Below are 13,207 nucleotides of genomic sequence, written 5' to 3' on the forward strand. Positions count from 1 at the left end.
TCACTCCCTGTGCAGCCTCTGTTCAACTAGCGTCTGTAACAAACCAAGCTATTTTTCATCTGCAAAAATTTTATGTATTTCTGGAGTTTAGTGTCTATATTCTAGGACCAACTGGCTCAAATACAGGACAAAAAACTAATTCATGTTTTCAGCTTCCAGGAAACAACAGCATCCACGCAACAGATACATCATACATCATTTCCAGATGTTTTTATCTTTATACTCTTTATGATTTTAGGCCTCAGATACAACTGCTGATGTTTCAACATTATCAGGATTGTGGGAAACAGCTGCAAAAATATCAGAATAATAATGAAATTATGTTAAAAAAAATTGCTCTGAGGATGAGAAAGGTGTTTCATGCTGCACTTTTAAGTCAGTTGGATTTTAAATGGACTTTATTTTTATGTCTGACTAATGTCTGGAAGCTCAAACCAAAGTTTAGACATGAAGGGATAAATAAGGTGTTAATATTTTGGGAAAACTGGTGTTGACAGTGATCAGGAGTGGACTTAAATGAACTGGACTTACACCCAAAACCTGAAAAGATCACATGGTTTGGAAGGGTGACAAACATTAAAATCATCATGCATTTCTTCATTCATTTCTTTTCACTGGTTAATCTCTGGAAGGCAAAAAATCCTCCTCCAAACACTATCAGGTGTCTCTGTGGTTCAGGTCAGATCAAGCCAAAGAAGCTGAGTTACTGCAGATCCTGGTTTTAACTGGATCTTCTCTTGTATCCGTAACTGAATAGATTTCTGGTTCTCTCCCTTCCTCTCAAACTGACTTTCAGGTGAAGTTCAGGTTCTTTCATCACGTCTTCTGTGTGTTCAACAGACTGCACTTACTGTGGTTTTATTATATTATGAGATTGTAAACCAAATATGCAACATGGACTATGCAGCACATGAAAAAAAAATTACCTGAATGTAAATGCACTGCAAATAAACACTTTTTAAAACAATTAACCGGTGTGGTTATTGCGTATGTCTGTGCACATAAAAATGGGACTTCTGCTTGTGAAGTTGCAAAATTACTTCTGTTTTCTTTTTTCTTTTTTTTCTTTTTTTTTATTTGTGCAACAATTTCAGTTTTATAAAGTGTGAACATCAAAGCACTAATATGCATTGTTATAAAATATATCAGAGAGGATGCATAGATAGGCAACTGTGTAAATATCTTATAATAAAGTCTAGATTTTCCTCAAATCATCAAACTTGCAGACTCAAGTCCTCAACAAGAAGGTTTCTGAAAAGAAGAAGAGGTGTCGTTGAGAAAGATGGTTCTAGTCTCCACTTTCTCACCAAAGATGATTTATCATAAATTATTTGTTTGCAGAAACAGATGTGACATGCCAGTAAATATGAGCTAAAAAATTCCAGTTAATGTTTAATTATTACAAAATCACACAATAGTTTAAGAGTATAACCTTCCAGAGCTGAGACAATGCGACAGTTATTCATACAGATAGGCATGGGAATCATAACTATTTTATTAAATACTTTTCATTTCACCAATGGACACATTTGGACACACAATGGAAGAGCCAGATGAAGTAGATTAGGCATCATGGTGAGGCAGGTCCAACCAGGAGAACACACCAGGACAGACACAGGCAAACACATACATGCATATATGCATGTAAGTATGTATGTTTATATGTATGTATGTATGTAAGTAGGTATGCATATATGGATAATACCCATGAGCCTCTGTACGGAAAATTGTAATAAAAAGAAGAAAAAAAAGGGTGAATCAGGTCAAAATCTGTCCCCATGGTTACTAAATTCATCCAAAAGGGAGATAGAATTTCGGAATAAATTGCCAGATTATATATTCAGTTTTATAAAGCTTTAGCTTCCACTTGAGCAGATGAAATACCAGAATCTGAAGCTCTGAATGTTTGTTAACAAAATGCACCTTGTGTTTATACATAGTTTACATCTCTCCTTCAGTTCTTATGCCTAACAGCTTCTGTACCTGTGACTTTTTATTGAACAGTCAGATATTTCCTAATAAAGTTGCTTATCTTTTGGTGAGTTTCATGTCTGTAACAACTTTCATTCAGTAAGATGAGATATATTAATGGGTTTTCTGCAGGAACCAGGACTGGAATACAATAACTCCTACTTCACAACACCTCCACTGATCCCAGAACAAACTGAACCTATAATACTGTTCAATTGTCTTACTGTATTATTGTACATATTGTAAAGTGATGAAAGAAGTGTTGAAATCCTTTATTTGAGTACAAGTACTAATCTGATACTGTAAAAATACTTTACTGCATGTTCAGGGTCTGCATTCAGTAAGTTAGTATTATCAGCAAAATGATGTTTACATATAAAAAGTTAAAGCAGTTGCAATGAAATGGTTCCTGTATCATGGAGTGTACTAAGAGCTTTATAAAGTGCTTTGAAATTTTAGTCTCATTTTTGTTCAGTTAAAACTGGCACAGTGGAAGCTGTTGAATATTATTTTACACTTGAGGTTAGACTGAATAAGTCAATGCCCTGATATGTATAAACCATAGAATTCAAGAGTATAATCTTTCTTTTTTAACTCCATTTTGCAAGGAGAAGCATGAACATAACCCATAAGTGTTAGTTTATGAAAAATCTACTAAAATCAACACATCTGAAGATACATGGTTTTACCTGGACGTGAAGTGGATGAAAAACTAAAAACTAACCAGACAGACAAATTTAATGGAGGAAAAATAGTTCAAAACTGGAATAAAAAGAAAATGTTCAATTAAGGTACCTCAACTTTGTACTAAAGTACATGAGTCAAAGTATTTAGTTATAATTTATCACTAATTTTTGTTGTATGCAACACAAACACTTCAGTACCGTCCTCATTCAGAGGCAAAATAACTACCTTATTGAGAAATTCATGAAGTTTTTCTTGAAACAATATCCAGGTGATAAATCTGGACATAAATATACACTTCATACTCTGTGCAAAACTGTATACAAAATTTTTTAGAGTAATTTCAGCCTTCAAATACAACATGTAATGGTGCTTTAGGAAAAGACAACTAAAAAAGCTAATTTCAAATACTGAATTTATAATTTTATGCAAATATATGCATCACATTTTGACAATAGAATTAAGTTACGCTGCATGTTTGTGCCAACATCAGTAACACAAACCTTTCTTCAGTTTCATGAAACAGATTTTTTTTTATTGTTCTTGTTTTAAGTTTCAGTTATAATGTCATTAATGTTGAATAAAAATAAAGTTTCTGATCTCTGACCCTTCGAATCAAGTTGAATCGAAGCGACTGAAGGAGAAGTTCAGGACACTGATCAGATAATGATCAGAGTGAACAAACTGTTTCCTCTGAAGGATGAAGCAGCAAAAAGATCAGGGAAGTTTAGAAACACTGAACACTCTTAATACAGTTCACTAAGGACTCGACAGCCGGTAGGAACCCAATCGTCTGAATATAGAAGATTTATATTTTAGAACATCAGCTAATTTTAAGTTAACACAACTTTTCCTTGTTCGACTTCTTCTGGAGTGTAATATATGATTTGCACTTTAAAAAAAACTATACTTTTACACTTTAAACTACATATTGTTGTCAGATGAAAGACACATGCTATAAAACTAAAAAATGTAATTTATGTTTGTTTTTTATGAGGAAAAAATCCTTTTTGTCCTTGGCTGGACACTGAAAACATACAAAAAACATTAAATTACATTTTTCTCATATTGATCAAATTAGTGAAATCTTTAACTTGGATTGAAGCGATATTAACTCAATCCAATCAATATACCTTTTTAATCACTAGAAAACTGTGGCTTAGCAAAGGTTAACATTTCTATCAAAGGAAATTGCCTTAAATACCTTCAATTTCTCATTTGTTCTAAGTTCTTTATTTAAACAAAGAAAATTGAGACAAACTATTGGAAACAAAGTTACTTTTTGGTAAATTAAACATTTATTAATTTTAGTTTTCTGTCATTGATTTGTCAATTTGCACTTTGATGTCAAGTCTTGTGAAAAATATATAAATAATTCAACTATGAACTGAAGTTGTTTGTCTCCATAATTGGAGTATTTGGCACATTAAATGAACCCGGTCATCTAAATATCACAAGCTGCCAAATTCTCATTAAAGCTGTGACTTCACTGTTTTAAAGGAACAAAAACAGAACTGCATGTTTGTTTTTTATTTGCATGCTTTTAATTCCAATGTCAAATCCAATGTCATTGTTATGTGTGACATTTATTCATTTGTCTTGAACTCAGTGAAGTAGTTCTGCTGTGTGAATGAGTTCTGTTCCTTGTTGGTTCAGAGCGGTCGTCATGGCCCTGCCTCTTCTGTCCTGCCTCTTCTTCATCGTCAGCCTAGTTCTTGCTGTGCCGCCCTCCGAGCCGCCGCTGATCCCTGACCACCCCTTTGTGGCCATATGGAACGCCCCCACCGACCAGTGTCAACAGCTGCACATCCCACTGGACACCGGAGCCTTCCAGGCGGTGACCACGCCCAACGCTGTGCCCGGTCAGTTCCTCACAATCTTCTACGAGGACCGCCTCGGCCTCTACCCCAAAATTGACATGACCAAACGCCAGCGCTACAGAGGCGGCGTTCCCCAGAATGGCAACTTGACCGAGCATCTGGCCAAAGCGCAGGGTCAAATTGATCATTACATCTCCCATGATTCCTCTCCTGGGCTGGCTGTGATTGACTGGGAGTCCTGGCGACCCCTGTGGGACCAGAACTGGGGGTCCAAGCGTATTTACCAGAAGCTGTCTATCGCCCAGGCCGTTCAGATGGCCCCGTTTTTAACATCAAATCAAATCTCCAAACTAGCAAAGAGCCAGTTCCAGAAAGCTGGTCGCCGTTTCATGGAGAAGACCATCAGCCTGGGCATTGGTGAGCGTCCGAGCCGCCGCTGGGGCTTCTACCTGTTCCCCGACTGCTTCAACTACGGCTGGGACAAGCCCGACTACACGGGGAAGTGTTCTGCCAAGACCCAGAAGCAGAACAACCAGATGATGTGGCTGTGGGAACGCAGCACCGCCCTCTTCCCCTCGGTCTACCTACACCAGTCCCTGAGGAACTCCTCTCGTGCCACGCTCTATGTCCGCAACCGGGTCCAGGAGGCGCTGAGGGTGGCGGCATTGCCCAAACGGCCATACATGGTGCCTATCTATGTTTACTCAAGACCCCTGTACCGAGATCAGACCGAGACATTCCAGACTCTGGTAAGAAATGTCCTGACACCTTAAAGACCCCCTCAGTCATGGATTCATAGACATGTGTAAATAATGTTGGGGACTCACTGTTTCTCAGGTGTCCAGTTCAGACCAACGATTTACAACATGACACAATAGGACCAATGGTCTTGTATCTCACTGGCATGTTCTATCAAGAATCAGTAACAAGTTGAATTTGTGAGGTTGTCAGGTTCTGCTGCTATGTTAGAGTCCTGTGGTCTTGAGGGTGGTACTTTCACTGGAGGAGAACGCAACTAAAGCAAAGTCCATATATGACTGCCTATCAGTCATCAATAGGAACAATATTAATATCTCTAACTATTTTATAAGCCATGAAATATGGACCATTATAAGTAAAGGCAGATTTGTAATATGTCAAAAATTCAAAAATTATAATTTGTCAAAACCGTGAACAAACTTTGCAGACATTGTCCCAAGGAAGATAAAATTTGAAATGAATCCAACCTGGAGTGAAGCTGTCGTAGATAACTCACTACTCCAGTCCTCATTTGTAATTTAACATGCAAAAAATTACAATAACCCAATGAGTGAACAAGGAGTTGATGCTGTTAAAACAACAACAACCAAGTGTCCAAATTACAAGTGACTTCCGAATCTTTTAGTTTGAACAGAAATGGAGGTTGTTGGAAATGACACAAACATCCCATTCAGAAGGAAAACGTCACATCAGCCTGGATGACCAGCTGTTAATCAAACACAGATACCAAATAAACATTTTAGGCATTTTATAACAACAGCCTCAGGTTTTCATATCACCTTTGATCACTATCAGTTCCAGAATATTTATAATATCACAAATCCATCCCCTTCAATTTAGATTTGTGAATATAAAAGGCCGTTAACACTTCAAATTCTATAAATAACATTGAAAATACTTCTCTTTTTTTTGTCTGTGTTGGTGTTAAGTTACAAAGTCCAATAAAATGTAATAAAAATGAGCATAAGATCAACCTTTTAGCCTCTTTTGAGTATCTTTAGACCCCATCCATGGAAAGCAGACTGGAAATGGGGTGGGGCTATAATTTAGACATTCTGCTTGTGTTTTTTCAAATATTTTACTATCTTTAAACTCTGTTACTGTTTGTAAAACTAACCAAAGCCAAACATTTCCTTCATTACCTTATCCTCTTAACGCTCCGGACCCACATGTTTCTAATTCCTATTATTTGACGTAACTTTAGCTTCGTACAGTGATCTAGTTGTGTCACACTTTGTCCTTCAGGCGGACCTGGTGAGTACCGTGGGGGAATCTGCCACCCTCGGAGCCTCAGGGGTCGTGATGTGGGGAGCGACCAAAGACTACAACAACAAGGTAACGCCATACCTTAAACACCAGCAATGACTAAATGATATCACCATTAGAGTTTTGTAACCTCACCAGATTCAGATCAAACTGGAAATGATGAGGCTTTAATCAGCAAATTATTACTTTAACCTTATTTCCTCTTTTAGAAGGAAGTAAAACGCTTATCTGGACTAACAGATGTTTGAAACACAAACTCAAAACCACTGGTGTTTCATGCTGTGTGTTATTTTACTCATTATGTAAATTAGTTTCTATAGACTCTTGATTTTATCCACAGGCAATTTGATGCACAGCCAGTGATAAATTAATAAACAAACAGCAACAAAATTACACAGTATCATTTACAGTCTGATATTAGTAGAACTTAATACATTTAGTGCAGAGTTTGGAACACAGTCTGTTCGTATTATAAAAGTCCTTGCATGGGCTTAGAATTGAGCTCTGTTTTGTGAAAGTACATTTTTTGACAAGAGCTTTCTTATCTATCTATCTATCTATCTATCTATCTATCTATCTATCTATCTATCTATCTATCTATCTATCTATCTATCTATCTATCTATCTATCTATCTATCTATCTATCTATCTATCTATCTATCTATCTATCTATCTATCTATCTATCTATCTATCTATCTATCTATCTATCTATCTATCTATCTATCTATCTATTTATTCATAACTCTTACATAGATGGCACAAATAAATATTGTAAGTACAGTTATCCTGACTACTTTTAAATATTAAATGAATTAATTTACAATGCATTTTTTGTTTTGTGTCCTTAAATTATGGTATTTCATTCAGACCTTCATGCATTGTTGCCTATATAGTTGAAATAATTTTGTTTTCAGACACATTCCTCTTTTTATGCCTGTATATGCACATCAGTTATCACCTCATGCAATGAATACCAAGTCATAGTTACACTTTATCTATCAAGAATGTCACATCACGTTCATCTCATGAGAAGAGGTAAAAATATTTTATCCCAACTTCATGGTCAACTGGTCAATCTAAAATCACCCATAGGTGTGAATGTGAGAGTAACCCGCCTTCGCCTGGTGGTAGCCGAGTTAGGCCCCGGCACAATGAGGATTCAGCAGTTTGGAAAATAAATGAATAAGTATCTGCAAGTTTTATGATCAAATTATGAACTTAGGTGTTTTCACAGAATATTTGGAGTAATACAGAAAGAAGTAACAAAGATATGAACAAATATTTTCATCTAATTATTTGTATGACCCTTTCTTAATCCATAAAGACCCAAACAGCCACCGGTGACCAAAATCATCTACTGATCTCAACTGTTTAATACCTGTTGATCCACTAATCCTATCAATACATGTAAATAATTGATGTAAAATGCAGTTTGTCATCTTTTCATAGTCATCAGATATGACCCATTTGGATGTTTAGAGGCTCCGTAGTGAATATGGAACTACTGTCATCTTCTACAACATTGGTTCACAAGTAAACTCATAGAATTTGATCAATGACAATGGATGGACACAATCAATTTATTACAAAATTATTACAAATAGTTAAAATTGACAATTCATTTACAGGATACATTTTGTAATAGGACACCCCAGAAGCAGTCCTCAGCTTATAAATTGGGGCCCTTAAACATGTAATAAGAGACACAATTTTAATCTTTAATAAATTAAAATGTTCTAAATAACTACAAACATATTTTAAAATATTTGCCTATCTATCTAACACTGATTCATTTCTTTTTCTTTTCATGAGTTCTATTGTAGTCACACTTGTTTTTATGTTCAGTTATTGACATCTTTGCTGAAAAAGTCACATTTTCTTCAGTTTTCTCTGTTTCTGTTATAATAACTCTGAACTTTCTGGAATTTCCCCTTGTGGGACTCATAAAGGCATATCTAATCTCATCTTTTATCTTAACTTTAATGTGAGCTTTTGTGAACATTAATATGATCAATAAATTAAATACAGGAAAATACATGATTTACACTGAGGAAATGCAAAATAAGGAGGATAATATACGATCAATGGTGATGAATCACGTAAGAAAGGTTAAATATAGAGAAAAAGTCATTTGGGAACTGACACCAAATTAGCGCTGGGTCTTTACGGGTTAAATGAGGTTATATGGGGTTTGTAGTTTTCCATATCGTCGGCTTCCTGATAAAACCTGCTATGTGACTTTTGGCAAATTTTACAGGAGAAACAAAAAACTGTTTATATAACAGGAAACTGTGAAATATGACAAAAAAATATATGTTCCTTTAATGTTGGTGCTTATGATGGAATGCAAACAACTTTCACAGGAGACTGAAGTTTGAAGCTATAACAGGGGAGATAGCAGGTTTTTATTCCCAACCAAAAATGTCACTTAGCAGGTTTTATCAGGAAGATGACGATATGCCTGTTCTTCAACACCTTAGACCAGGGGTGCCCAATCCTGGTCCTCGAGAGCTACTATCCAGCATGTTTTAGATGTATTCCTCTTCCAACACACTTGATTCAAACGATAAGTCTATCATCAAGCTCTGCAGATGCCTGATAATGACCATCAGGTGTGTTGGAAGAAGGAAACATCTAAAACTTGAAGGATAGAAGCTCTCGAGGACCAGGATTGGGCACCCCTGCCTTAGACTCATCTCTAACCCCTCACCATCTCTTGCAGGACTCCTGTAATTCCCTGTCCGAGTACCTGACTTCCACCTTCAATCCGTACATCGCCAACGTGACGGCGGCCGCCATGCTCTGCAGTCAGGTCCTGTGTCAGGGGAATGGCCGCTGCATCAGGAAGAACTACGACTCCACCCACTACCTGCACCTGAACCCCGCCCACTTCAACATCCTGCGGGCCAAGAAGAAGTACGTGGCTGTGGGTCTCCCCTCTAAAGAAGACCTCGACGCCTGGAATGAAAACTTCACCTGTCAGTGCTACGCCAGGCTGAAATGTTCACCCAATCTGACGTATCCGACTTCCATCAAACTCATCTGGGTCTGATCTGTATTTGAGTAAAAATTCATGAATACAATTAAAGTCGGCCCCTGAAATTTGATCAAATCTTGCTTTTACATAACTTACCGGAAATCACATTATGAATAAAATTTATGAAAAAAATTCAATACGATGCAGCTTTTACTTCAACCATTTTCCGAGGCTTAAATAAAGATTTATTCTGAAAACAATGGGTTGCATTTTATTTATTTTTATTATTTTAAGTATTCTGCACTACAAAATATATCTGCAGCAAGAAATTATTATTATTATTATGTTTTTATCGTCTCCAAGGAGATTACATTTTTCTTTTATTTTTTTTTGTGACAGGGGTAACGAAAACAAACAAACAAACAAACAAAAAGACAAAAAAAAAAATCGTTCATAAGACATGACAAAACAAAGACTGGTGCAAACAGAGGGCTATTTACAGGTGTGTTTGTGTACGTGTGTGCATGTATATAAGTGTGATTATTTATGGTTTTTTGTGCGAGTTGGGCATATTCAGGTGGAGACAGAAGAGGGAATGAAGACAAAATTGACAATCTAGTAAGTACAAGGGTCAAAAGTAAGAAATCAATAAAGGGTTTTGAATAACGGTATAAAAAGAATCCTAAGGGAAAGAAGAGGATAGAAAGAAAGGAAAGGAAAAGGGAAAAAGAGAGACAAAAAAAACCCCAAACAAAATCAATAATCCCAAATACAATAATAGTAACAGCCTTTACTTTCTTTTTCCTCCTCTCCTCCCCTTTCAATAAATTAAAGAAATCTTGAAAATTGGAGTAATGATAATAATGAAAATAAGAAAAAGGAAGAGGAGACTATATTTCTATTACCATTTGATTAATACCATAATAAATGTGGGATATTATTAGCTGGAGAATGGTACAGATGGAAATCATCACGGGCACGTAGATGGAAAAACATGTTTATTATTCACATTCATAAATCAGGAAGAGACCTCACTTAGGGGCAGGAGGCGATGCCATCCCAGGACAGTATAGTATAGGAATAGTTTCCATAACAGTTCTGACATATGACTCTAACACTCGTAAAGCAAGACTGTTATCCAAGGACAGATCACTGGTAAACATTAACAGAGCACCCCCTATAGGAGCTACTGCAATACTACACCCACACTGCAATTAATGCAATAAAAGAAGGAAAACTGAGCAGCTGTCCTACCCTGTAAGGAGCATCTGCCCCACACTATTCACTAAAAGAACATAGATTATTAAAACATCCGAATCAGAATCACCTTTATTCACCAAGTATCTTTAAAAGAATACAAGAAATTTTACTCCGTTTTTTTTTTTTTGTTTTGTTTTTTTTTTAACTATGCTCTCTCTGTACAACATAATAAAGAAGTACTAAAATAACCACAGTTAAAGCAGAGTTTAAATAAGTAAAAAAAAAAAAATTAAAAAAAAAGTTCAAAAAAGTGAGTAAATATTTAAGTCAATTAAAAAAATTTGCAATGGAAAAAAATGTGTGAGCAGACAACAGGTTGAGGTTGTACATGAGGTATATGAGTTATTGTTATATATTAACATGAAATTAAATAATTACATTTCAGCAGAGCCACTTTGGACTGAAAGGGGTTCTCAAATAGCACCACAGTTGTGTCTTCCCCCCCCCAAACTTGATGTCTGAATTTTTTTACTGTACCATCAAGTAAATTAAAATAATAAGAAATTAAACTTGATCTTTGTTTATTGGCGACAACACTATTAAATTGCCACTGATGTGTTTCTATTCATGTGTTCATTTTTTCCTCTCTCCTTCCCTCTTCTCTCTATATGCTTGCCGGGCTATCATTACAAATAAGAAATTGTTCTTAAGTTCTTGCCTGGTACAATATAGGTTATAAAACTTAACAGAAACACATTTGTAAGAACAACAACCTAAGAATTTGCTGCTATGTTCAGTTTCATACACCACTGAGGAGAAGAACTGCAATAAACTCTGCAGGAAAGAAAGTAAATGTCACGATGTTCCTGTAATAGGTCAGAAAAGTCGTTCACCAAAAATACTCCTGATTTTTAATAAATTGGTTCATGCAAAATATAATTTAAACCCATAAAGACCTAAACAGCCACTGACAACCAAAACCATCTACTGATGTAAAATGTGTATTACCTGTTGATCCATTAATCCTATGAATCCATGAAAATAATTGGTGTAAAATACAGTTTGTCATCTTTTCATGGTCATCAGATATGACCCATTTGGATGCTCAGAGGCTCCGCAGTGAATGTGCAAAACACTGTCATCTTCTACAACATTGATTCACCAGTAAAATGACAGTGGATGGACACACTTGTTTTATGCCGTTATTGATATATTTGTTAAAAATGTCACTTTTTCTTCAGTTTTTTCTGTTTCTGATTTAATTACCTTTGGATTTACTCAACATGATCAGTAGATTAAATATAAGAAAACACCTCGTTTACACTGAAAAAACACTAAATACAGAGGATAATATTATAATAAATGGTGATAAATCACTTAATTAGGCTAAATAGAGAAAAAAATACATTTGAGAATTGCCACCAAAGTAGTATTGGTCTTTATGGGTTAAGCACCCTCTGTTGGCCAAATTATCTGTAAACTTCCTTATTTTGTCAGATTATACTTAAGCAATGAGCTGATTTTTTAAAAGAGACTGATAACAGATGAAAATAATCATAACCAGCCACACTTCTTCCTCATGTCCATATTCATTTTAATGACAGAACCTGGTAGAACATACATGACAGAGCTCAGTAGTTTTCCAGCGACAGCAAAAGCTCAAAGTTTCCCCTGAAGTCACTGTGTTATGGTTTCATTTATTCTATTATGCTTCCCCTCATACCCAAATTCCACTCTGTCTGATTCTTTTTCTTTGCATCTGTGTTACCAAATCCAGAGTTACTTCAGAGCATAGTTTGATTAGTCAGTGAGGATAACCTGTTCTGGAACCAGTTGAGCCGCCTCCTCATGTTCTGACTCATTCTGACCATGTAACCTTTGGATTTCCTTCAGTTCAGTACATTTTCAACTGGCTGACCGGGTTCAGGCTCTGCACATTCCTTGCATGTCTGGACACAAGTCTTGGATATAGAGGGTGGGTCCGCACATTGTCCTGCAACTTCCTCCGATATTATGAGTTTAATCAGTAAAAGGAGTGAAGACTATCCCCCATGTTGACAAACAGGTTCATTATATGGTATTAATTCATGTTGATCAATGAGATGAAAGGGTTAATCCATTAATCAAATTGAATTAAAAATATATTTGCTTACAATTTTCCTGAATTGAAGCTTCGTTTCCTTAATTTCGCTGCCACTAATTATTAGTTTTGCTGATGCTTTTCCACATGGACGCTTATTGTGACTGACATGACGCAAGGATCAACACAAAATTGTTTGTTGGTTACATCTTACAGTAAGTTGTTAGTACGTTGTATACACATTTGCTGACGACTGCAGTGCAAATATTGTTTGAAGAAATTTTTACCTCCACCAAGGAGGTTATGTTTTTGCTGGCATTGGTTTGTTTGTCTGTCTGTCCGTCTGTCTGTCCATGTGCAAGATAACTCAAAAAGTTGTGGATGGATTTGGATGAAAATTTCAGAAAATGTTGATACTGGCACAAGGAACAAATGATTAAATTTTGGGG

General features: G+C 36.0%; 1 protein-coding gene across 1 annotated transcript; it reads left to right on the top strand.

The window, feature by feature from the left end:
* Positions 1 to 3,408: 3,408 nt before the first annotated feature.
* On the top strand, positions 3,409 to 9,735 carry LOC115421649 (hyaluronidase-5-like). The gene is made up of 4 exons (XM_030137650.1): positions 3,409 to 3,432; positions 4,312 to 5,224; positions 6,480 to 6,569; positions 9,224 to 9,735. Exons 2-4 carry the CDS (start codon positions 4,322 to 4,324, stop codon positions 9,551 to 9,553), a joined length of 1,323 nt encoding a protein of 440 aa, XP_029993510.1. The 5' UTR covers positions 3,409 to 3,432; positions 4,312 to 4,321; the 3' UTR covers positions 9,554 to 9,735.
* The last annotated feature ends 3,472 nt before the right edge of the window (positions 9,736 to 13,207 follow it).

This window comes from Sphaeramia orbicularis, chromosome 6 (assembly GCF_902148855.1).
Source record: "Sphaeramia orbicularis chromosome 6, fSphaOr1.1, whole genome shotgun sequence".
Classification (NCBI taxonomy): Eukaryota; Metazoa; Chordata; class Actinopteri; order Kurtiformes; family Apogonidae; genus Sphaeramia; species Sphaeramia orbicularis.

Coding starts and splice junctions, on each gene's coding strand:
- LOC115421649 (XM_030137650.1), top strand. CDS start 4,322: ATGGCCCTGCCTCTTCTGTCCTGCCTCTTCTTCATCGTCAGCCTAGTT. Junction 5,225..6,479: donor CCGAGACATTCCAGACTCTG/GTAAGAAATGTC, acceptor TTTGTCCTTCAG/GCGGACCTGGTGAGTACCGT. Junction 6,570..9,223: donor CCAAAGACTACAACAACAAG/GTAACGCCATAC, acceptor CATCTCTTGCAG/GACTCCTGTAATTCCCTGTC.